This window comes from Sus scrofa, chromosome 9 (assembly GCF_000003025.6).
Source record: "Sus scrofa isolate TJ Tabasco breed Duroc chromosome 9, Sscrofa11.1, whole genome shotgun sequence".
NCBI classification, from domain to species: domain Eukaryota; kingdom Metazoa; phylum Chordata; class Mammalia; order Artiodactyla; family Suidae; genus Sus; species Sus scrofa.
In genome coordinates this window covers 3,256,274-3,282,165 of record NC_010451.4, presented here as the reverse complement: position 1 = coordinate 3,282,165, position 25,892 = coordinate 3,256,274, and the positions used below count along the sequence as shown (strand labels likewise).

The following is a 25,892-nucleotide window of genomic DNA, read 5'->3' as shown; positions in this document are numbered from 1 at the left end:
CCCTAAGCCAGGCCTGCGCTTCAGGGATGGGCTGTCATCCTGGCCACGGGGCTCCCTGCAGCTGCTGCTGTGCTCGGGCCAGGGGCATTCTTCCAGGCTCCTCCCTGCCCTGGCCTCATTATTTCTGCAGGGGGTGGGCCTGGGGACAGGCATTTAGAGATGCCCGAGCCCCAGAGCGCCCCTTCTCTTGCTCTCCTCTCCTGAAGCTTCTAAATCATCAGGGCACCTTTGGGAATCTGGGTCCCCTACCTGGCCGCCTGCCCATCCTCACATGGAGAGCGGGCCACCCCCCCTCCAGCCCACAAGAAAGCCACAAAACTGTGGTGGTGGAGACGTTTATTTAATATGGGGGTGGGTATTGCTGTCTCTGTCAGTGTGTACGGGGTGCTAGGGAGACAACCCGAGGACGTCTGCCCAGGACTGGGAGGCTGTTCCGGCCCCAGGCTGGGGGCGGCGGGCAGACTGAGGGACGGGAGGTGTGTACGGGGAGGAGGGCGAGCTCTGCACACATCCTGGGACCGCGGTCGGGGCCCACCCAGTCACCAAAGCAAGAACCGAATAAATAAAGTGCAACCGTGGGGTCGGGAGGGGGGAGGGGGGGCCCGGGCGCGCCCCCGCCCGCAGCCCACATTCAGTGCTGCCAGGTGCGGCCCGCCTCCCGGCCAGGCCATCCTGTCCAGTCATCCCCGATGTCCGTCCCTCCGCGAGCCAGGCAGGGCCCCGGGGCAGCTACTGGAGGTAGCGATAGGCCTTGAAGCAGTGGTTGCCAGCGTCGGCCACCACCACGTGGCCGTCCGAGGTCAGTGCCAGGCCCTGTGGGCCATACAGTGGCTCTGCAGACGTGTTGATATAGGACAGGAAGGAGCCGGAGCTGTCGAACACCTGGGGAGCGAGCGAGCGGGGATCGGAGGAGAGGTGGGATCAGGCGGGTGAGCGGCGCCTGGGGGCGGCCTGGGGGCCCGCCTCGTGCCAGCCCCGGGCTTCCTCACCTGGATGCGGCTGTTGCCCCAGTCGGCCACGATGATGTTCCCGTTGGAGTCCACGGCCACCCCCGTGGGGGCGTTGAACTGCCCGTTGCCCTCGCCGTGCGAGCCGAACTTGAAGAGGAACTCTCCGTCCGCGCTGTACACCTGGCAGGGGACAGGGCTGGGGACTGGGGACCCGGCCTCAGGCAGAGGGCGAGGCCTTGGAGGAGGCGGGGGAGAAGCCCCGGGGCTGAGGACCCCCGATCTGCTGCTCTACACCAGGTCCATGCCGCCCACTGCCGAGGGGACAGCTCCAGCTGAGGTCGCCTGGGCCCTGAGGTCTAAGAGCTCCTCCCCAGGGAAAGCCGTTCTGGGGGGTTTTCTGTCTCTGCTCCACGGCCAGCGGATGCGCACACCCCGGGGACGCGCTCTCAGCTCCCCGCCCTGCGCCTACCCTGCCGCATCCAGGGTCCTCAGCTGGATTATTGCAAAAGCCTCGTCTTGGGCCTCTGTGTCCCAGAGACAGAGCGGCCTTCCCGAGACACCCAGGAGTGCACCACCCTCCGCCCGCAGTCCTCCGGTGACTCCCCCTGGCTCCCAGGAAGAAAGGAAAGTGCCTTCAGGGAACAAGCCTCGCTGTCCCCTGGCACCACTTCCCTGTGCAAATCCAGGCTGAACCACTCGTGGTTTCCTGACTGCACAGCAAGGGCCCACCTCCGCTTCCTGGCTCCTCCCGTCCCCCTTTCTTCTGGTTCATTCCCTCTTGAGCTTTAGGCCGTTCTCAGCCTCACCTGATTCAAGGGCTCCTGCTAGGCACCCCCCTGCCCAGGTCCCCAGCACAGGATCGACCACGTCCTCCCGTGACCTCCCAGGTCCTCCCTCTCCCCGTGAGACCCAGGAAGAGGGGGGACGTGTGTGCCGTGTTCAGCGCTGTGTCCCCAGCCTCCGCACCGTGCCTGGCATGACAGCCACGTGGTAAAGGTTTCCGGCTCTCGGGAACAAGCTCGAGGGGGAGGAGGTGAGGGAGCGAGGAGCCTGTGGAAGAGGAAGGGCTGGGGACGCGCGCACGGAAGGAGGGTGGCCACTGACCTTCACCGAATGGTTGTGGAAATCCGTCACCACAATCTCGTTCTTGTTGTTCACGGCCACGAAATGGGGCCCTGAAAATACAAAGGGGGCCTCTGGCAGTGAGCGGGGACATGGAGTGGGGCGGGGAAGAGCGCCCGGGGTGACAAAGGGGGGGCGTCAGAGGAGGGGTGGGGCCTCTGAGACGATGGTGCGAGGGTACAGAGAAGGGGGAGCCCCTGGGGCCCAAATACAGGAGGAGGGGTCTTTAGAGCTGGGGCACCCCAGGGAGCGCTCTGGGCCTGGGGTATCAGAACAGGATCTCCCAATTCTCCCCCAGTACCTGCGAAGTGGCGATCAGTGGCCCCACGGCCCCCAAAACGGCCAACCAGCTTGCCATTGGGCTGGAAGGTGAAGACGCAGCAGGACTTGTTGTCCACCACGATGATGTGTCCGTTCCGGTCCACGGCCACTCCCTTGGGGCCCATGAGGCGGCCAGCCCCAATCTTGGTCTAGAGGAAAGGAAGGCCCATCAGGGCCCGGATCCTGCCCAGTGAGGAGGGCAGTCCCAGGCTGGAGCCCAGCGGAACCTTGGGCTGGGGATGGACCAAGCAGCCCGGGCCCTGACCACCAGGAGGCCCTAACCAGTCCCCTCTGCTGGCCACCGCGGGTGCAGAGAAGCATGGCAGGAGGTCTCACCTTGAACTTGCCCTCGGGGGAGAAGATGCTGACCCAGCGGTTGTCGTAGTCTGCCACGATGATGTCTCCATTGGTGTCCACGGCCACACCTGTGGGGCGCTGCAGCTGCCCGGGGGAGCGCCCTCGGACCCCAAAACGGAACTTGAACTGGCCTTCATTGGAGAAAACCTGAGCAAGGAACAAAGGAGGGAGCGGGCAGGAGGGGAGAGACTGTGGGCACAGAGGGAAGGGGGCAGGGTCCTGAGGGAGGGGACCCATTCATTCATCATTCAGCAAGCGCTTACCGGCACCCGCTGTGGGCACAGTGGCTGGGGCAGCGCTTGGGGGACGTGCAGCAAGGGTGCGAAGGCGATTGTGAGAACATGAAAGGGCGGGAAGAGGTCAGAAAAGGCAAGAGTGGGGGCTACCTGAGCTGCTAGAGAGGCCAGGCGATGGACTGAGCCCGGCTGGCAAAGGCAGGAGAAAGGGGTTCAGGCAGAGTGACCAGTATGTAAAAGGCAGTGTCTGCAGAGACGCTGCCAGAGGCCAGGATGGGCAGTGCTGTCCAGTGTGGCTGGAGCGCAGGGAGTGCTCCCATAAAGAACAGGAGACGTGAGGCTTTATTCTGGGTGGGAGGAGTCACTAAAATTTGTGTGCATGGAGTTCTCTTGTGGTTCAGGGGGTTAAGGAGCCGGTGTGGTCACTGCGGCAGCTTGGGTCACGGCTGTGGCGTGGGTTCGATCCCTGGCCTGGGAACTTGCACACGTCACGAGCGTGGGAAAAAAAAAAAAGAGTTCTGGGCTGGAGCGTGACAAGGTGAGATTTGATTTGCGGTAAAATGAGAAACAGATTTGGTTTTTGTCCCCAGTGCCTGGCACAGAGCTCCTCCAACCCTTAGAACTTCCTGATCAACAGGCGTGTCCGTCCCGCTCCCAAAGAGCCCCTGATGGGTTTGTGCTAATGAGGGGACGTAGGGAGGGGCCTCTAGACAGCTTCCGGACGGGGCTGGTCCCCAGAAAGACCACCTGATGAAGAGGTCAGAACTTTCAGCCCCACCCACTAACCTCTGGGGAGGAGAAGCGGCGGGGAGCACAGACGAAGCTCTGTAAAAACTCAACAGGACGATTCCATAAGCCTCTGGGAGGGCGCCCCAAGGGCGTGGGCCCCAGTTCCACGGGGACCGAAGCGCCTACCCTGGGGACGCTTCCAGACCTCGGCCTACGTGCCTCTTACCTGGTTATTCACCTGCATCCTTTATGATATCCTTTCTAGTCAATAGTAAACAGGAATGTTTCTCTGAGTCCTGCGAGCTGCTCTAGCTGACTGGCCGGGCCCAAGGAGTGGCCTGTGGGAACCTCCACTTTATAGCTGGCTGGTCAGCAGTTCTACTGACTAATCGAACTTTGATTCGCTTTAGAGATAGGGCCAGTCTTTCGGGACCGAGCCCTTAACCTGTGGGAGGTGAGGCCATCTCCACGTGGACAGGGTCGGAAGTGAGTTCAGTTTGCAGGCCCCCTTTGCCGGTGTCCACTGAGACCTGGGGACCTGCCTGGTGGTGGTGGAAAAAGCACGGGGAGCATTTCAGAACCAGCACTCTGGCGGTAGGAAGGAGCTGAGACTGGCAGCTGGCCGACCCGTCGGAGGGGCTACAGTGGTCCAGGGGAGAACTGAGGGTGGCTCGGACCAGGGCACGCGCTGGAGGGAAGTGGATAGATTTGAGAGACATCCAGGAGGAAGATGCAGCAAGACTTAGCAGCAGTCAAGGAGTGGGTGGGTGAGGGTGGGGGGATGGCCAAGGATTAGCTCATCCTGGCTGTGAAGCCGCCAAGGTCATCTTCCTCCTGCCGAGTAAACCCTTCCAGCCTCCTACCTGCTCCACCTTCGCTGCCCAGCATGCTCAGGTCTCCCCATTCTTTTTTTTTTTTTTCTTGGTCTTTTTGTCTTTTCTAGGGCTGCTCCTGAAGCATATGGAGGTTCCCAGGCTAGGGGTCGAATTGGAGCTGTAGCCGCCAGCCTACACCACAGCCACAGCAACTCGGGATCCAAGCCACATCTGCAACCTACACCACAGCTCACAGCAACGCCAGATCCTTAACCCACTGAGCAAGGCCAGGGATCGAACCCGCAACCTCATGGTTCCTAGTCAGATTCATTAACCACTGCACCACGATGGGAACTCCAGGTCTCCCCATTCTAAAAGCACCTGCTCTTGAATGATGCTTTCCTCTACAGCTAAGCCTATCGCTTCTCCTTCACAACCAAAACGTCACTCACCGCATAAGCTCCACGTACGGCTTTGTGAACATGCTAGGGACACAAAATAAATCAGAGCCCTAGGAGTAGCCTTGACGAACTCAAGCTGTGGTCTTGCTCTTTGCTCCAGAAGTGCTCCCTTGCTAGTGGACCAGGCCCCCTGCCCCTGCCCCATCCCCACTTCTTAGGCCTGTGGAGCTATTTGAACTTGTCCCACCGATGGACGTCACTCCTCCTGATGTGGCCTTCCATCGTGCCCTCCCTTGGCTGATCAGAACAGCCTTTGGCTTCTGTCCTGGTCCCTGGAGCTGGACAGCGCTCGCTGGCATGAGAAGGTGGGCAGCCCAGGCTGAGGAGCTGCTGTGAGAGGGACTGAAAGGTACCACCAGGTGGGCAGGGGGCCCACGTGTCTGCCTCCAGCCTGAGCTGCTTCATTTCTAGCTCGACGCGGAGGCCTTGGTGGGGGGGCTCCCCTTCCAACCTCTCCTATTCCACCCCTTCTTCACAGCCAATGCCTACTCCCCCTTTGAGTTCCAGAATGTACAGGCCACTCCTTCAGAGAAGGGTTTGGTTTGGTTTTTCACCTTTTTTTTTTTTTTGGCCTCGGCCTGCAGTGGCTTGAGGTGTGATTGCAGCTCCCAGACCAGGGACTGAATCTGAGCCCCAGCAGTGAAAGCACCAAGTCCTAGGCACTATGTCACCAGGGAACTCCCTAAATCAATATACACACATCAAGGGAGGCCTCCACGATACACGCTTTTGAGCTCTGTCCATAACAGCGTCTGTAACTAAACAACTGGTCCACCCCCTTGCCCCCTCTAAGGATGCGAGCCCCAGATGGGCAGGGGCTGCGTCTGTCTCATTCGCTGCTGCACTTGCAGCGCTGGTATAGGAACTGGCACCCCGCAGACACTCAACAAATGAATGAATTCCTCAGCTCCATCTCAGGCCAGAACTGGACATCTCCACGTGGAGGAGGCTGCAGAGCCATCTCAGACTCACCACCTACCAAGTGAACACATCAACTCATTCCCGGGCCGGCTCCTGAGTGGCAGCACCACGTACCCAGGGCACCAAGCCCCGCGATTCCTGATTCATGTCTCTCCCTTGCCATCTGACGGCGCATCAAAACCTGCTGAATTTGCTTCCTTATCGCTACAACCTACCGGTGCCCTAATTTGGTCCTTAACCAGATCTCTCTCCTGTGCCAGGGCAGCAGCTGGCGACTCCAGGATCTGAGTCTCATTGAGGGAGAGAGACTACAACAAAACAAGCCAAGCGGTGATCCCGGTAAGGTCTGAAAAGGGCTGCGGCAAAGGCTGAAGGCGCGAGGAGGAGAACGTGACTCACATTCCCCCGAAGGAAAGGAGGGCGTTTTCACAGAAGAGCTGATAGAACTTCTAGACCGAGACCACCACACAGGATGTCATAGCTCCAGATCAAATTCTTCATTCAAATTCACAAAACACGCGGGAGAAAATCAAAATTCCACCGCTTCCGCCCCCGAACCATTTACGGTGTGACCTCAGCTACCCATCTGCTGAGAGTGACCTCCCTCCAGCCCCTGGGGGACCTTCCAGGTCCCTGAACAAGCCCTTCCAGCACCTTCCCAGCTCCTGGCTTTTGTTTGCAGCCCCACCTGGGCAATGATATGTTCCACAGCTCACACTGGAAAGCTCACTGGTGTCAGGCACGGCGCGTCACATCACTCAGGCGCCCAGCCGCCCTCTGCGGTATCCTTTTCCTAATTTTACACTTGAGTTAAGCGGCGCTCAGAGAGGTCATGTGACCTGTCAGTAGGCGGCAGGGCTAGGATTCAAGCCCAGGTGTCTGGTTTCAGAGACTGAACCTTGAACTGCTCTGCTGCGCTGACCACACGGGGGCTGCCAGTAGGCTCTGCCTGCTGCTAGGCTCTGCCCACTGCTAAGCTCTGCGCGCTGCTAGGCTCGCTACAAGGAAGAGACAGAGAAAGCCACATTTTCGGGCCTTACCGAGCTCCAAGTGCAGCAGAGGCCATGTCCGTTTGAGTGGCAGGTGCTTCACTCGGGTGTGTGAGGGAGTGGGAAGGCCAGGGGCAGGACCACCTGTGACACCACTACCGTCGAGCCACTGGAAGGGACCCCTTTTCCCAAGTTACCCCCATTTGACTGTCTAGTCAACGGGATGTTTGCAGAGAATGGCACAGACAGCACACATCCTGGAGTCACAGGCATGCTGGAAGGTAGTGGGGGAGCCGCCGAGCCTGCACCCTGACCACGGGGGTGGTGGAAAGGGGAGAAAGTCAGCCAGACAGGTGGAGGCTCCGGGGGGGGGGGGGGGGGGGAGGGCAGAGGGGAAGGAAGCATGAGCCGGATCTTTGCCGTCCAGGAGCAGGTCTGGCCTGAGCCACATCTCCAGAGGCAGAAGCAGCCAGCGCAGTGAACCCTGGTGTTTAATGGTGAAGGGGCTGGTTCCTGCTGCCACGGTGACAAAGGGGTGGCAAGGGCGCAGGTGGCGACTGGTGCATTAGACACAATACTGTCTGGAGGGTTTCATCTTTCAGGAGGGGACCCGTAAAGTCTGATGCGTGTGTGTGGTTTTCTTGCTGCTTTTAGCGGGCCACAGCGAGCGAGAACCTCTTTCGGTTGGAGGAGCGCTTACCTGGATGCATTGGTTGTTGCTGTCTGCCACCACTATGCGGCCGCTGCTGGCTGCCGACACACCCTGTAAATTGGTGAATTCGCCCTTCTCCCTTCCACGACTGCCTATGAGGACGAGATGTGAAGGAAGTCAAAAAAATTCACCCTGAGGTCGCTTTGAGCCTTCCCCCCGCTACTGCCCACGCGGGGGGGCCCCGTCTGGCTCTGCCCTCAGCCCTCCATACCAACGCGGAAGACAAGCTCGTCCTCGATGGGGTTGTCCTTCCGTTTGCCGCCGGTGCTGTACATGGAGCTGGGCCTACGCACCGCCTTCTGGCGCACGTGGCTGCCCGGGCCTCCGGGGGACTTGACGCGGCGCTTGACGTCGTCCGGAGACGGTGGCAGGTCCCCGGGACGCAGGGCACGCACGCGGAAGGGGCTGCCGCGCACTGGCTGGCCGTAGAGCAGCACCGAGAGAAGCAGCTCGCCCTCGGTGCGCGCCGTGTACACCAGCTCGTATGTGCCGTTCTTGTGGTCCACCACGGGCACGGGCAGCCGCGCGCCGTCAGGGCCCGTGATCTCTGCGCGCAGCTCCGCACTGCCGGTGCGCACCAGCCGCCCATCCTTGTCTTTGGTAGTGACGGTGAGCGAGGCGGGCTGGCCCACCAGGGCCTGGCGGAGGCCCTCGCCCGTGGCCACCGTCTCGTGTGCCGTGGCGCTCGTCGTGAGCAGCGCGCCCAGGTTGAGCACCGATCGCCGCAGCCCGTCAACCTCAAGGACCAGTTCCAGCTGAGCGTTCTCGTGGGGCCGCTCCGGGAAGGCCTGCGCCGCCAAGGCCGCCAGCCTTTCCCGCATGTGCTTGCGCACAAGCAGCACCTCCGGGGCCGAGCCCAGGCGCAGGGCCTGCTCCGCGAAGCTGCAGCTACTGCCGATGTGCTCCTGACCCTGGCGCAGTGTGTCTAGCTGGGTCTGCAACACCTGAGGAGGCGTCGGGGAGGGCTGGGTGAGCAGGCAGGTGGGGACGGGCTGGGGTGGCCAGGCGCGCGCGCGCGCGCGCGGGGGGGGGGGTGTCTGTGACTCCTGGGGAACTTGTACTATGGCATGAAGGAGATGCAGGAGGGTGAGTGTGGACAAGGGGTGCAGATGCCGCAGCACCTATGGGCGGCGTCAGGAGGCGGAAAGTAGAGCCTGGGGGAGGGGAGTGCGGGTGTGGAGCGCGGGGCAGTGCAGCTGTCTCCTGACGGGCGCGGGGAAGAGAGGGGGCCTGACGCACCTTCTGCTTGGCCCCACAGATGGCCTCCAGGTCGCTGACCAGAGCCTGCTTGCGCTGCTGCAGCGCTTGCTCCAGGTCCTCGAAGGCTGCGCTGATCTGCGCCAGGGCCTCGGCCTTGCGCTCCTGCAGCTGCTGGCTGATGCCCCCGACTAAGGCAATGGCTGCGGACAGCTGTGGCAGGCTGCGGAGGGGGCTGTCTCAGACCCAACCGCTCCCGCCCCCTGGGGACCCCACTGCTGCCCGGGACGATGGCTCCCCCCGGAGACCTCCCTGCTCTCCCTCCGCAGGGTCGCCGCCCCCGCCCGGGATGAAACGCCACCCCAGGTGGCCGCCCCACCAGCCCAGGTGCCCGCCAGGCGCCTACCGGCCGCGCACCGCCTCGAGCTGGCGCTGCAGGGCCGCCTTGTGCTGCTCCACCACGTCGCGCAGCAGCACCGTGCCGTGCTCCCGGTGCTCCCCCGCGCGACACTCGCCGCACATGGCCGTCTCACAGGCCTCACAGTAAAACTCCATCGTCTGGCGGGCCGCATAAGGACGCTGGTCAGGCCACGGCTCGACACCGCACGTCTTTGTCCCCTCCCCTCCCCCCACCTGCACCCCTTACCTGGACCTTCTCCAGGGAAGCCCCCTCTCCCCCGCGGCCCTCGGCCCCTCCCCCAGCCTCTCCCCCTCCACCCCAAGTCCTGGCCTCACTGGGCCTGCTTGGGCCCACCTTGCCTTCATGGTTGGGGCAGGAGAGGGGACGGCCAGCCACTGCGCTGAGGGGTGGGGGCCCTCGGGGTCGTGGGCCCCATCGGGCGCCTGCTGCATGGCCTCCATGAGGCTGCTGATGAAGAAGTTGTTCTGCAGCGCGGAGACGCCCTGCTCCGGGAGGATGGACGTCTGCCGACACACCGGACAGGACAGCGTCAGGCTCTGGGCAGGGATGTAGTTCTGGAGGCACCTGGCCGGGGAGGAGGCGGAGTCAAAGGCGTGGGGGGCGGGGCCGGGGCCGTGCGCCCCGCCGCACCCCTGCCGCAGGGGCCAGTCCCTCCCTCACGCGTGGGCCCTTCCACTCCGCGTCGAAGGCTCGCTGGTTGGCACACGTCTGGTGCTACCGGCAGATGTAAAGGGCCTCGCCTCTCACGGCTGAGGGGAAGCTCATCCCTGAGGTGCCTCGGAGGAGCAGACTTAGCCGCATTCCTCCCGGGTCACAAGCACAGGCTCACCTTCCACAGGTGTTTACACACCCTTGGCACAGAAAATATGCACCTAGTCGCCGTGCCCCGCCCCAGTAAGTCGCTACACATTGACTGACTGCCTGCTCTTGCCAAATGTGTGCCAGGCTCTGGGGACACGCAGATCAAGCACAGTGCCTACCTCTAAAATACTCCCACTGTGCAGAGAAAAAAAAAGGAACACAGGCAGAGTTTACGGAAGCAAACTGCGTGACGACCAAAAGGCCCGGGTCCTGGAGCTGGGCTGCCTGGGTTCAATTCCTAGGTCAGTCACCTGTTACACTGTGTGACCGCTGACAAGCTAATTAACTTTTATGAGCCGGGGATCCTCCCTCTGTAAGCTGGAGAAAGTTCAGGCTTCTCAAGGTGTGGAGAATTGAATGTCAAGTGCTGACATGCCTGACTCACAGAAAGCACTGGATACTGTGGGCTACTAGTGTCACCTGTGGTTAATATAAGACATAGAGAAGATGCAGCGACGAGGAAATGCACAGAAGGGGCATCTGGCCCACAGTGGGCACAGAGGGTAGCCTGGAAAGGCTTCAGAGGAGGTGATGTAAGCACAACCTTCATGGACAAACCGCTGTTGGTCTGACAGGCAGGGAGAGGAGGACTGGGGGCGGGGGTTGTCCCAGATGCAGAAGGTGCCAGAAGCAGCACAGTCCGGGCAGGGGATCATAAGCAGTGCGTGGGGGCTGGAGACTGAGGGCAACGAAGGTCTGGTGAGGGGCGTCTCTGGAGAGAGAGAGGCAGGGGCCGGCTCAGGGAGGGCTCCTGGGCCACCCGAAGGAGCGTGGAAGTTAAGCTCCCAACGGTGCGAGGGGTTGCAGGAGCTTAGCGCAGCCAGGTGTACATTCGACCCAGCCCGTCTTCACTGCCCCTGTGTGCAGGGTGAGCATGAACGGGAAGAGGCGGCGGACCAGGGCGGAAGCATCCTCCTCCGCCTCAGCCTCCGGCTACCGTTTAGTAAGTGCAGGGTGCCCGGCGCTGTGCTTTGCACCTTCTGGTTGTCAGCGGACTCAGAGCCGGCCAGCGGTCCAAAGGGAAGAAAGCCAATGAGCACAAGAGCCAGACCCAAGGCAAAGCAGGTGCTGAACCAGGAAACTCTTACAATAGTCTCGGCAAAAGTGAGGACAGCCTGGATTTAGGCAACAGCCAAGCCGACTAAGGCGGAACAAATCCAAGACACTAAGAAGGGCCGCCGGTGGAGGTGTTGTCTTATTGGACACGGGGAGCGAGTGATGAGTCTTGGTTGATGCCCAGATTCCTTGTCCAGATGACTGAGTGGATGATGGGGACACTCACCACGGTGACAAACACACAAAGAGGAGGGTGTGTCGGACAGTCCAGCCTTGCCTTGGTTGGGGGACATCTGGGCGGAGGGGACCAGTAGACAGTGGGAAAGAAGGCAGGTGAGAGATGGGGAGGCCGTGGACGTTTCGACGGCCCCTGTAGCCAGGGGAGAGCATGTGATGGCCAGGAAGAGGGGGACCCAGCGCCAAGAGCGGGAGGGGCACCCGTGAACACTGACTGAGGGGGGCGGAGAGGAAGAGGAGAGACGGCATCAGAGCAGCCGAGGGCCGTGTCATTCCAGAAGGCGGGAGGGAGGAGTCCTCAGTGGAATCAGGGACGGTAGGGACTGCAAAATGCCCACTGAATCTGGCAACTGGGAGCGCCTTCCTCCGTAAGGAGAACAGCTAGTGGAGCGGGGTTGGGGGACGATGGTGCGGCCACTGTGGGCGGAGGAGTGATGAAGAGGGTGGAAGTGAGAGGGAGGGTGTCGGACTGGGTGGCAGCTGGGGGGACAAAGGGACAAAGCAGAGGTCTAATCTGCTTGTGTGTGGGGGGGGGGGCGCGTCTTGAGCCTGTGTATAGAATAAGAGGCGAAGAGAAGAGAAGATGCAGGACAAGGTCTGGGCCGGGGGAGGGGCTGGACCCCCCCTCGGGGGGTGGGGCAGGGAGGGACCAGAGGCTGGAGGCCCCTGAGCGCAGAGGGCGAAGATGGAAGGCGAAGGAGGGGGACCCAGGCGAGCGGCGGGGAGGCTGCTGGAGGGAGGAGAGGGCTCGGGCCAGAAAGGGACCCGCCAGCGGGTGGTGGAGGCCCCACGTCTGCGGAGGGACACTGCACGGTGCGACCTCTCCCATCTCCTCTGTCTCTCAGTGGGTGTTCTTGGCAGCCTGGGATCTGCATTAATTAATTTTTATTTATCTAACAGACACTAGGCGCCAGGCACAGTTCTAAGGGCTGCACAGATATGAACGCATCTGTGACCTGGGTTCCCCTTCAGTCTTTGCCAGTCGAGATGGGTTTTTGCCTCATGCTCCACATTCCTCGGGGTCAAGGGAACGTTTCTAAGTTCTTGGTCAGCTCCGCGGAGGCCCAGGCCCTCTGTCTGCGGCATCCTTGACACTGACTCCGCTGCCTGCAGGGTGGCTCCCCCACTCCCTGGCGTCTTCCTCTGGGCTCCGTCTCTCCATCATCCCCACCCCGACACACACCCCCCTGCATCACTTGTCGGCGGCCCTGACAGACACAGGGTGACCCGCCCCCACCAAGATTTCTCGCTCCTGGAGTTCCCACTGTGGCTCAGTGGGAACAAACCCGACTCGTATCCATGAAGACAAGGGTTCAGGCCCTGGCCTCGATTAGTGGGTTAAGGATTCAGGGTGGCTGTAAGCTGTGGTGTAAGTCACAGACATAGCTCGGATCCTGCGTTGCTGTGGCTGTCGTGTAGGCCGGCGGCCACAGCTCTTATTCGACCCTAGTCTGGGAATCTCCATATGCTGCGGGTGCGGCCCTAAAAAGACAGAAAAAAAACAAAAAAGATATCTTAGCTCCTAAGCCTCCTTACCCCTCTCAGCCCCCAATCCTTTTCTCCCCTTCACCTCAGCTGTCCACTCCCCTGCTCCTGAAAGCACTCATGTCTCGTCACCCATCAGGGCGTCAACTCTGAAATCTGCATTTCAGCCATGCAGCTCAGCTCCCCCATAGCTCTCTTCCCAGTTAGCTGAATCTGCGGTTCCTCCTGCAACATAGCTTTGAACTCATCAAGAGCCCCACTTTTTTTTTTTTGCTTTTTAGGGCCGCACCCATGGCATATGGAGTTCCCAGGCCAGGGGTTTAATTGGAGCTACAGCTGCCGGCCTACACCACAGCCACAGCAACGTGGGATCCGAGCTACATCTTCAACCTACACCACAGCTCACAGCAACGCCAGAACCCAGACCTGCTGAGTGAGGCTGGGGATCAACCTGCATCCTCACGGATACTAGTTAGATTCATTGCTACTGCGCCACCAGGGGAACTCCCCTGTTTCCACTCCTGCTTCCCTAGAATCCACTCTCCACACAAGCAGCCAGAGTGAGGTTTAAAAAAAGTCTAATTTATAACAACAACAAAATCTAATTCATGTCACATTACTTCCCTGCTACAGAAACTCCTCCAGTGGTTTCCCACTGCGTTCAAAACAAAATCCACACTCTGCTAAAACTGCCAAGGTTCCCCGTGGACTGCTCTGTTGCTTTCGGGCCTCGCTTCAGCCCCGTTTCCTCCTCATCCGTCACACTGGCTTCTCTGGTGGCTCACATGCCCCCCTTACTTCTTCCTTGAGGCCTTTGCATCCAACACTGCAAAGGTGTCCCTGGTGCCTGGAACAATCCACACATGGCCCTTTCCTTCTCGTCGTCAGGTCTCAGGTCAAATGTCACCTCCTCGGGGAAGCCCTCCCTGATGACTCTGTGCAGACCAGCCCCTGGCCCATCCACCCTCACTTTCTCCTTGGTGGTTTCCTACGAAACACTTCGCCCAAGCTGGTCTCTCCCGTTTGATTAGCTGATTGCCGAGCGTCCCTCACGCCGCAAGAGCCGAAGTCCTTGAGAGCAGGGAACGCGGGTGAGTGAATTCGTAATAGTTAGGAGAGAAGGTTCTGCAGTCAAGCCTAGCTTCAGACCTCAACTGTGCACTTGCTGTGGAGCCTCGAGTATTTCTTTTTTGTTTTTCTTTTTTTTGTCTTTTTGCTATTTCTTGGGCCACTCCCGCGCCTATGGAGGTTCCCAGGCTAGGGGTCGAATCGGAACTGTAGCCACCGCCTATGCCAGAGCCACAGCAACGCGGGATCCGAGCCGAATCTGCAACCTACACCACAGCTCACAGCAACGCCGGATCCTTAACCCACTGAGCAAGGGCAGGGACCGAACCCGCAACCTCATGGTTCCTAGTCGGATTCGCTAACCACTGCACCACGACAGGAACTCCTCAAGTATTTCTTAATTACTCAGTAACTCTGAACCCGAGCTTCCTCCTCTCTAAGATGGGGATAATGAGGTAGCTGTCGTGAGGATTAAGACATGTAAGTCACTGAGCTGGTCCACGGCAAATAGCAAAGCCATCGATACACGGCAGCTCTTGCTATAATTTCTCAGGCAGGGACTTTCTCCAGGACGGCTCAGTGATTGGTGTGGGAGAAGGTGCGGAGACGCCCACCTCTAGCCCTCACCAGGTTAGAGAGGACAGGTGCAGGGCAGCTGTGGTTGCCCAGGACCCCCCCTGGGATCCAGGATGGGCAGGAAAGAAAGGGAGGATGGGGAGCTGGCGGCTGGGAGGAGAGGGAGCAGTTGAGGGTGCGGAATGCCATGTCCCGTCAAAGCTGGTATCGCGGCAATGGGGGGATAACGTCCCCGGGAGAGAGGCTGGCTGGGGGGGCGTGGAGGGCGTCCCTGCAGACACAGTCAGGACTGAGAGGCACAAGTGGAGTGAAGTCACTGGGGTGATGAAAGCACTTGGAGTCCGCGGGGAGGCTGAGGCTGTTTCCAGGTGACGAAGGGGACTGAGCAGTCGTGCGGGGCCCTAAAAGCCCAGGGCTGGAGGGGAAGAGCGTCCCTGGGCAGAGCCAGGCTCAGGGCAGGCAGGAGGGTTTGGGTGGAGACGATGGTGAGAAGCAGCCCAGGGACCAGGCAGAGCGATGAGGGGTGAGGCTGGAGGGAGGCCGCCCTCCGCCGACAGATGCCATCAGGTGTGAAGCCCCGCAGCGGCTTCCTGCAGCTCTCAGGGTCAGAGCAGGGCACCAACCGGGCTGCAAAGCCTCTCGTGGTCCGGCCTCCACCCAGCTCTCTGGCTCCACCCAGGCCTCGCTCCACCACTCCCGCCTCTCCGGGCTTCCTCTAGGCTGTCCTACCTGCTGGCACTCAGGCCACGCGGCTCTCCCCTTCTTCTGCCGGGAAGGCTCGGACCACTGCCCTCACTCAGGTAACTCTCATCCAGCCTCTGGGTCCACCTCGGGGAAGCCCTCCCTGTTTCAACTATAACAATCCCATCTAAGATCTCTCAGCTTAGCACTTCATTTGTGGCACTCATTTTTTTTGTTGGTTTTTTTGTTTTTTGTTTTTTGTTTTTTTTTTTTTTGTCTTTTTAGGGCTGCACCTGCGGCATATGGAAGTTCCCAGGTTAGGGGTCAAATTGGAGCTACAGCTGCTGGCCTACGATGCCACAGCCACAGCCACGCCAGATCTGTGTCGCATCTGTGACCTATGCCTCAGCTTGTGGCAACGCCAGATCCTTAACCCACTGAGTGAGGCCAAGGATCAAACCCACATCCTCCCAGACACTATGTTGCGTTCTGGGTTCTTTTCTGTTGTTTGTTTGTTTGGGGCTGTACCTGTGGCATATGGAGGTTCTCAAGCTAGGGGTTGAATCGGAGCTGTAGCTGCCAGCCTATGCCAAAGACACAGCAACACAGGATCCGCGTCTCATCCGTGACCTGCACCACAGCTCACAGCAATGCCAGATCCTTAACCCACTGAACAGGCCAGGAACCAAACCAGCATCCTCATGGATACTAGTCAGGTTCGTTACTGCTGAGCCACAATGGGAACTCCTATGTTGGGTTCTTAACCTGCTGAGCCACAACGGGAACTCCTCGTGGCTCATTACCGGTGCACAATTACATTCATCTGTGGTCTGGCTGCATGATGATTTGATCACTATCTTTCTTGTCTAGACTGTAAGCTCTTTAAGAGCAAGGATCATACCTGTTTCTGCTTATCTCTTCTTGCCCAGCACCTGGAACAGGTCTGGAGCAGAAGTTGCTCGATAAATAACTATTTGTTGAATGACTAAGAGCTAGAAACCCAGCGGCTGGGAGGGGCTGCTTTTCACTTAGTGCCTTGGGATGACAATGACCACAGGCACGGAGGACAGACTCAGCTTCGAACATCCTTGCGCTGGTCAGAAAGTTCTGGGTGCCAGAGCTGGCCGGGCTGCTCGGCCCTGCCTGATTTCTCTGGTGATGTTCAAGATTGCCCAGGCCACCCTCGGGCCTGGGAAGGGGCAGAGAAGGCCCTGCGCTGAGCAGAGAGCATGGCCCCGGGGCCGGGGACCTCTGGTCCTCTCACCGGTTCGTGCCTCATCTCCTGTGCGTGCTCACCCCTCCCCAGCACACGCACCCTCACCTCTCACAGAAGGTGTGCAGGCAAGGCAGAACCTTGGGGCACCGGTACCGGTCCAGGCAGATGCTGCACACCAGGAACTGCTTGTCCATCGGCGGGACCTCTGAGCTGGGGCTGTCCTCCCTCTTGGCCATGGTGCCCACGACGGCTCCTGCCACGCACACCAGCCTGTGGACGGACAGATGGTCAGCACCCGGAAAGCCAGCCCTGCCCTCTGCACCTGCTCCGCAGCACCGCTCGGAACCCCTGCAGAGCAGTGGCTGGGGCGGAGCAGGGAAGGATCTGGGTGAGGGAGGGGGACTGGGTGCCCCCCGCCCCGCCCCGAGCACGCTGCGCTGGTTCCAAGCACAGGCTTCGGGGGGCAGGCTGGATTTCAAATGCAGTTCAGCCTCTTGCCAGCTTTGTGACGTTGGAGAAGTCACATACCCTCTCTGAGCCTCAGTTTCCTAACCTGCAGTTATGGGAGTAATAACGCCCACCTCACACCTGCAAGAGCGCAGGTCTGGGGCGGGGTCTGGGGATGCCAGTTTCACCGATGCACCCGCCCTTCATCTCCTCTGCCCCCCAGCCCTCCCAGGAGACCTTCCTGACGGGGTGCCTCACCTCTGACCCCCTGCGGCCCTTCTATCTCTGCTTCCACCCGCCCCACAGAACGACTGCCTGGGATCACATTCTTTCCCACATCCAATCCGTATCCGGGTCTCCTAATACCTTATCCCCTTTTCTCCACCTGCACAGAATCTGCCCCCCGTTGAGGCTGCTGCCAACTCTCTCCAGCGCTGTGGCCGCAGGCTCCTAACTGGTGTCCTCATCTCCTCACCTGTGTCTTCCCATCCATCCCCCTCGCAGCCAGAAGGAGGCTTAGAAAACACAGATTCCCTTTAAATTCTTTCAGTGGTTCTCCATTGTCCAGAGGACAAAGTCCAAACTCCTTAAATTGGCCAACAAGGCTTAGCTTTGTCTGGCCCCTACCTCCCTCTGCAACCTCGTGTCTCATGATTCTGTGAGCAGTCACACTGGTTTCTCTGCACTTCCTGGAAAAATCCTTGTTCTCTGGCTTCTGGGCAGTCCCTCATTCTGTTCCCTCTGCCGGAGAGCCTCTTCCAAACCGCCCCCCGCCACTGTGGCTGGCTGGCTCCTGCTTCTCTTTCAGGTCTGTTCATAAATTTCACTTCCCCGACTTCCCCAAGTCCGGGATAGCTGCTCCACTTTCGTATCCCTCTGCGCCCTGTATTTCCTGCATCCTCGCCCTTATACGTGGTCCTGTGATTTCCTTATTACTTCTCTGCTTCCTCCACTCTATGCACAGGTATATATATATATGAATTAATATAATTATAAATATATATATTTTATTCCTAGCACTGAGCACAGAGCCCGACATAAAGATCAGTCTATGTTTATTGAATTAATTCGTAATTCGGTGAATATTTACTAAGTGCTGACTTTGCACAGGCGCTGGGGACAGAGTGATGGAAAAAACAGATTTGGTCCTTGTGGTGAGGACATGGTGACAGATTTTTAAAAGTAAATAAACAATGGATACTTTCAAGCTGGGGGAGGAGATGCTATATAGAAGAAAAAAAGGATGCTATGAGAAAGAGCACTTTTTGGAAAAAATTGGGTAATTGGGGAAGATGTTTCCGAGCAGGTAACTCATTTGCTTTTTTGGCCATGGTGTGCAGCAGCTCGATGTGGGATCTCAGTTCCCAGACCAGGGATCAAAACCAGGCTGCAAGGGTGAAAGCACTAAGTCCTAAATGTTAGACCACCAGGGAACTCCCAAGCAGCTAAATTTTATTTTATTTATTTATTTTTCTAGGGCCACACCGCAGCATATGGAGGTTCCCAGGCTAGGGGTCAAATCAGAGCTGTAGCCGTCAGCCTACACCACAGCCACAGCAACGCAGGATCCAAGCCGCATCTGCGACCTACCCACAGCTCACGGCAACGCCAGATCCTTAACCTACTGAGTGAGGCCAGGGATGGAACCCACAACCTCATGGTTCCTGGTTGGGTTTGTTAAGCATTGAGCCATGATAGGAACTCCCCAAGCAGCTAAGTTTTAAGCAGGGCTTTGAGGGCTGGGAGGAGAGCAGCAGGGAGAAGGTGGGGCTCAGAGAGAGAGGCAGGGAAACCACCCCAGGCTGAAGGAAGAGCAAGAGGGACAGGCCTCTGCAAGGACCCTGTGGCCAGAGCAAAGGGAGTAAAAGGCCAGAGCTGAGTCTGGGGAGGTGGCTGGAATGAGAGCATAAAGGACTGGATGTCAAGAATCTGAGTTTTACCCCAAATTGGGAGGGAAATGATGCAATTTACCACTACTACTGCTACTACTATTAATAATAATTTAAAAAGCTACTCTGGGAGTTCCCATAGTGGCTCAGCGGAAATGAATCCGACTAGCATCCATGAGAACGCAGGTTCGATCCCTGGCCTTGCTCTGTGGGTTAAGCATCCGGCGTTGCCGTGAGGTGTGGTGTAGGTGGCAGACGCAGCTCAGATCCCACATTGTGTGGCTGTGGTGTAGGCTGGTGGCTACAGCTCTGATGAGACCCCTCGCCTGGAAACCTCCACATGCTGTGGGTGTGGCCCTAACCCCCCCCCCCAAAAAAAGGAAGCTACCCTGGCAGCTGTGAGGACGGAGGAGGAGCCAGGGCGGGAAGCAGGGCGCTCACGTGGGAGGCGACCTCAGTTCTTCAGGTAAGATGCTGTTGGGTGTTAGCAGAGCTAGAGGCAAAAAGGTGGGTCCATGTGAGAAGTAAGCACGAGCTGGAGTCAAAAGGACATCGTGCTGCCTGGACGTGGAGGGGGAGCGGTGTCCACGAGGAGCCCCAGTGGGTTGTGCCCAGGAATGGCGAAGGCTGAGGGGGTGATCTGGGCCATGTCGTTTCAGCCACGCGGTATTTAAGGTGCCCGTGTGACACGCAGGAGAGATGTCGAGAAAGGAACAGAATACGGGAGCTCAAGAGAGAGGCCTGGGCTGGTTACCACTTAGGAGCCCGGGCATATGAATGGCACGTAAGGCGATGACAATAGATGGGACCGTGACCCTGAGAGCGTGCGACCAAGGAGGGCGGGGGGAGAGAGTGGCCGAGGAGAGAAGGCGCAGCGACGTAAGAAGAAGACCGGAGCACAGCCACCAGCTCTGGTGGTGGTGGGTGCAGGGGCAGAAGCCAGGTCAGAGGGGGAAGGACGGATGGAGATGCGAACGAACCCAGTGGATGGAGACACTTCAGGAGAGACATCTGGCCATGGAAGGAGACAGAAAGGTAGGTGGGCTACTTCAAACCAGGCCGTGACGAACCTCGGGCCACCACTCTCTGGGCCCAGCTGGCCACCGCGGGCCTCTCTAAAGACCGGGAGTGAATGAAGGAGTGGGGCCAGTCCTGAGGCTTCTCCAGGTTTGGGGAAGGGCAGAGAGGGGCTGGGCTGCAGGTGCCCTATGGTGACGGGCGGGTGGGCATGAGAGGGCTTCCTGAGTTCATCCTCTCCCGAGGTGGGCCCCGGGATGCCGAGCTTCCTTCTCCAGATGTGGCGGGCGCTGAATCTGGAGACTTAACTACAAGGACAGCAACGCAGCAGGAGGAGGACAGCACCAAGGTTGGCGGAAGGAACAGGAGGCCAGGGCCAAGCTGAAGCTTCTGTTCCCTGAAGGGGAGGGCTGGGAGGAAGAGTAGGAGGGGTCTAGGGGCGCTGCTGGGGCAGCTGGATGCCAGGCTCCGCCTCCCTCGGAGCCCAAGGGGTTCTCCCAGCCTGGCGCACAGGGGCGGGGACTGGGCCCCATCCCAGCAGGACAGCTCCTCCCTCCCTTCCCCTTCCTGCTTCAGTTCCCCACCCAGACGTGCTGGGCACGCAGCCGCTGAGGTCATACCCCCGCCTAAATCACTAAGATTCCTTTCCTCTCCTCGGCTTCTGCTCCCATCTCTCCCACCCCACTGCTCCTCAGAGATCTGCCCTACGGTCCTATAGGCCATGAGTAAAATGGACTGCGTATCACAGCAGACACTTGGAAGGTCTTGAACTCAGAGCTGAGATTTTGCTCTCCTTCCTCAGGCTGCCCACAGCCATCTCGGTAGGCTTCAGCCCTGCAATCTTTTCCATGAGGTTCTAAAGGCACCTAATTTCCCCTTTCAGCATTCATTCAACACCTCTGCTAGGCCTGGGAGTACAAAGATAAACAGGTGCGGCTCGGCCTCCCTGGATTCCACAATCGAATAACGAGATTACTGCGGTGCACCGTGGTAGGGGGCATGCGGGGAGGCAGAGACGGCTCCGGGAGCACAGTCTCCTAACCTAGATCCACGCTGGAGCAAGGGCGTCCTGGAGCTTGGAGAGCGAGAGAGTTCTCCTGAAGGGAGGCCCCGTCAAGCCCAGAGCTCCAGGATGGGTGAGGTACAGAGAGCGCAGTGCCGTCTGCATCAGGGGATGAATGGAGCACAGAGAGGAGAGGCTAAGACGCGTGGTAGGCAGGCGCTCCATCGCGCAATCTTTGCTGCCCTTATTAAGGAGTTTAGACTTTCCCCTCTCCCCTAGGGGATTAAGGCTTCATCCAAAGAGCAAAGGAAACCTTTGGAGGGTGGGGGTGGGGTGCGGCGGCGGAGGGGGTTTAAGTAGAAAGCGACAGAGCGGCGACAAGAGTAAATTTTTGAACACAGTGTGGCAAACAGTTGAGGGCGTCACAGACAGACAGTTACCCTACACTGCCATGGTCTAGAGGAGGGTGGTGTGGCCTTGGCTGGGGGGCAGCAGAGGGGAGGCTGAGAGAAGTGGATTTCATTGGGAGGAGTCAGCAGACCTTGGCGACTGGTTGGTTAGATGTGAAGAATGGAAGGAGAAGAAAGAATTAGACGTGATTCCTCGTTTATGGGCTTGGAAGCTGAAAGACGAGCAGTTTGGACAGAGAGGGCTAAGTTCCGTGTTCAGTAAGAGGATCCGAGGTGCCTAGGGGATATGCAAGTGGGACAGGTCATCCTGGCAGCTGGGAAGACAGCCTGGAGCCCAGCAAAGAGGTCTGGCCTCGAGATAAGGATTTGGGAGTCGCCAGTGCAGAGATGGCGCCCGAGGCCATGGAAGCAGGTGACAGCACCCAGACAGGGTCAGAGAGGAGAGTCTGTGACGGGGCCCTAAGGAACCTCAGCATTGAAGGGACAGGCCAGGAGGCAAAGCCTGCAAACACACGGAAAAGGGAATCAGGCAGAGAAACCAGGAGCGGCAGGGAGAAGAGAGCATCGCGGACGAGAGACCAGTCTCCACCGTGAAATGCCGCAGAGGGGCCATGCTTCAGGCCCCAGAGAAGCCGTCAGGAACTTCAGGGAGTGTGGTTTCCACAGCCTGGAGGGAAGGAAGCTAGACCCAGGGGCTAAAGAGGAAGCTGCCTGTGAGCAGATGAGGACAGCCAGAGCTGATTCCCTCAGAGCCTGGACATCTGCAAAGGATGTGTTTCAAGGCTTTTCAGTTTCTCCAAAGTCTCAAACAGCATCTAATTTCCTCCGCCGACTTCCTCCTACAAGCTCAGGAGACACGATTTGCACAGCTGTGAGCGGAGGCAGGCGACCAAAGCACTGTTAACAAGTGGATGCAAGAGGCCAGGGAGGCTCGCTGGCTTCTGCAAGTGACTCGCCTCGCTGTTCCCCAGCCTCCACGTGTATTTGATCATTTGAGGGCTCAGCGAAATGACAAATGACTACAGGTTACAGGCCTGGGGTTTCTCTGGAACAGATGAAGCCTGAGGGGTCAAGTCCTCAAAGCCAAGGAGTCCTTTCGGTAAGCCTGGCAGGGACCACCTCTGAGGGCCAGACTGAGTAGGTGACTGAACCATTCCATGAGCTGATCAACCCATCAGACCATCCAACTTCCCAGCTCTCCAGATAAGGCCCTTCAGGTGGTCACTAGAGACACACCGCTGAAGTGGACACGCTCCCGGTCCATCACAAGGCCTCAGGCAAGGGTGGGAAACAGACACGGAAATACATGACGACAAAGTGATAGGCGGCGTGGTATCAACGCATTCAAACTGCTACGATGGTGAAGAGAAGGAAGCGCCTCACTCTGAAGGTGGTGGAGGAGGATAAAGAAGGCTTGCAGAGGAGTTCCCGCTGCAGTGCAGTGCACGAGCATCCGACAGGGGTGGCTCAGGCAGCTGCAGAGGCGCAGGTTGGATCTCCCACCTGGTGCAGTGGGTTAAAGGATCCAGTGTCACTGCAGCTGCCGCACAGGTAGCACATGTGGCTAGGTTCAATCCCTGGCCCCAGACCTTTCACATGTCTCGGGTGTGGTGAGCAAGAAAGAAGGAAGGAAGGGAGGGAGGGAGAGAGAAGGAAGGAAGGAAGGAAGGAAGGAAGGGAAAAAAGAAGGCTTGCAGAAGAAGGAATATATGATCTGGCTCTTGGGGTACAAATAGGAATGTCTTAGGTACCTTGGGAAGAGTGAGTAAGGAACAGAAGCATGAAAACTTAAGACACATGGACCAGCTGGGCAAGAGCGCAGGACTCAAAAGAGCAGAGGCTGTACGTGATGCTATCACAACCCACTCGAGGCAAGTTTCTCACTGACCTCTCTGGCTGCCCCTTCCCCGGCCGCTCCTTATGTGTCTGGTTCCTCGGGGCTTCGATCTAGGGCCTCCTGCCCCCTCACTTCCATACACCGCCTGGGAAATCTCGCCTCTCCCTGGTTTCGGTTACCGTCCACTCGCTCATGACCCCCACAGCCTTATCTCCTGTGCAGAAAACTTTCTTGAACCCAGGCCTGTATAGCCAGCTGTACCTTGGACAGGGGTTCTGCTAGAGACTAGCCTAAAATGGAATTCACTTTCCCCTGAGCTACTCTTCCGGCTGTAGCTCTCATTTCAACAAAAGGCAACACTATCCACCGAGTCACACCAGCCGGAACCCCGTGCATCTTCTCATTTCCTCCTCTTCCTCCATCTTTCAGGTTCGAGCTCTGACTCTGTCTGGCCCTAACAGGTGTCTAGGTAAAAAGCTCAGGAGATCCGGGAGCTAGTCCTGACTCTTGCTACTTTTCATGAACGTAAGGGAGGACTCCGGGCAAGACCCTCCTCCAGCCCCTCGCTTTGTAAACTGGGGGGAGGGCACGTTTTCATCCCCAAACCTGAGATTCCCAAGGTTCTCTCTGTCCAGGTGAAGATTAAATCCAGTCTTGTACCACCTTGGGTATTTGATTGCTGGTTTCCAAGGAAAGGCTAGGTGTGTTAGGGAGCGGCTGCAGTTGTTTCCTGCCCCCCTTGCAAGATAAACGTTTGCTGGGTTTAGGGCACCCATGCCACTCCCTCAGGCACATTCTGCCCTAGCCATATGGTTTGGCTCTGTTATTCTGAACACAGGCTGTACTCTCCCAACGACGGGCCTTTGCTCAAGCTCTTCTCTCAGCAAGAATACCATTGTCCCCTAAGCGGCTGAGGCAGCACCTGGCACACAGAGGGTGCTCAGTATATGCTGGTGACAGGAGAGCCATGTTTAAATCACTGCAGTTCCTTCTCACCAGACAGAGAGGCAAAATCAAAGGCAGTAACAAGACAAGGGAACAAAGTTCCAAGGAAAAAGCCCTCCACTTCACACAAAGAAGCTTTCCCGTAGCAGAAGGTGGTAAGTGCTCTGTCACTGGAGGCATGCAAGCCAAGAGAGGCAGGGCACCTGTCAGGCCTGCAGCTCTGATTCCAGTTCTGCAGCAAATCAGAGCCCTGCTTCAGGGGATGAATGGGCACTGATGAGCTGGACGGACAGGCGAGGAGAGACCTGTGCAAAAGACCTCTGCACCTGTTCCAACCTCCCAGATCTCATCTTGCTACCAGGGCCAGCCCTGGGTTTGCTTTCCACATCAGAGACCCCCACGCCAGGAGCGAGCCCAGAGCCGGCCTTCAGCGGACTGACCTCCCTGGGATGCAGCCTGCCCCTCCGACCTGCAACCATCTGTCCCTGCAGGTTTGCAGCCCATGAGCTGGAGCCAAGTCCAGAAGGGAGGAGGCCAGGACCAGGGAGGGGCCTGGGGTCCTCCAGGCGGGCCCAGGCTGCAGGGGAAACAGAAGGGTCCTTTCCTGCAAGAAACAGCCTCCGGAGGAGGCTTCCTGTCCAGGGGCCAGTGCGAGAGGAGAAAAGGGTGTCCCCTAGAGCCCCCGGGGGGCCGCTAGGTACCTGAGGAGGATGGAGGGGGTGGCAAGGGCTGGAAGAGTCTGCACCAGCGAGAAAGGAGCCCGCGGACGAGCTGGGCCACAAGACTCCAGAGTCCCACTCCGCAACCCCACCCGCGCCCCCACCCCCCGCCCATCCTCGACCGCAGCACTCGACCCCCTCCGCCAACATACACACGCTCCCAAACCCCGAGCTGCTCCAAGGATCCATCACCCATCCACCCGCGCCTCCCCCCCAAACATGGACCTCACGTGAGCAGCCACAGCCCGAAGAATCCCCCCACTGCTCTCACAGACAGGGACACGCCTCACGTGGACAGAGGCAGGCACAGCTCTGGGAAAGCATCTGTGCCCCCACCCACAGACACTCGGACAGACCCCGCCGCTCGCACCCGGACCGGGGCCGGGCAGATGGGGATACCAACGCCCCCCGGGGGGCCGCCCGTCGCACTCACCGCGGCCAGGCAGGATGGGAGGGCCGAGGCCCGGCTGCGGCCACTCCGAGGGGCCCGCGGCGCTGCCCCTGCTGCCAGCGCCCGTCCGCCCGGCCCTGCCCGCGGCGCCGCCCCACGTCCCGCGCCTCCGCCTGTCCCCGCGCCGGCGCCGCCGCCGGACCAGCCGCACAGGCCGGAGGGAGGGGCCGGGGCGGGGCTGCGGACCAGCCGGGGGAGGGGGCGGCGGGGACCCACGCCCCGCCCACGCCCCGCCCACCGCCGCGGAGGCCCCGCCCGCCCCGCTCCCCGACCCCGGCGGAGACTCCCGCAGATGTTGCCTCCGCGATCCGGCTGGGGAGCCCGTGAGGCGGCGCGCGGAGCCCGGATCCTCGATCCCCGCTCCCCGCTCCCCGCCAGCCGCTTCGTGCTCCCGACAGTTCCAGGGACGGGCGGCAGCGCAGGTCTCAGGGGCTCCGTCCAGAAAAGGCAGCTGGGCAGCGGGGGTTTCGGACGCTGGGAGCCGGTAAGGGCTGCCTCGGGGAGGGGCCCTTCCAGGCTTCCCCGGCGGGCTCCTGCGGACTATGCTGGCGTGGTCTCTGCTGGGCGGAGGACCCGGGCGTCTGTGCCTCGGCCCAGACCTCGGGGCGGCGGAAGGGCCCCAAGGTGGAAGGGCAGCACCCAGAGCTCTGGGAGAAGCGGCCGACGGGTACACAGGTGCGGGGCTCTGCCTCCAGAGCCTCCTCCTGAGGAAATTATGGTTCAGGCCCTCCAGCGACTGCCTCCCACCCTCCAAAGACCAGAG

At 59.4% G+C, this 25,892-nt stretch overlaps 1 protein-coding gene across 1 annotated transcript; it reads right to left on the bottom strand.

Moving 5' to 3' along the window:
- Positions 320-25,251, bottom strand: TRIM3 (tripartite motif containing 3). Its single transcript, XM_021062339.1, is given in 13 exon segments — positions 320-882; positions 990-1,130; positions 2,055-2,125; positions 2,374-2,542; positions 2,730-2,897; positions 7,602-7,705; positions 7,825-8,557; positions 8,853-9,033; positions 9,217-9,368; positions 9,565-9,623; positions 9,626-9,795; positions 16,517-16,681; positions 25,112-25,251. Coding segments are annotated over 12 exon segments (2,232 nt in total). The 5' UTR covers positions 16,648-16,681; positions 25,112-25,251; the 3' UTR covers positions 320-729.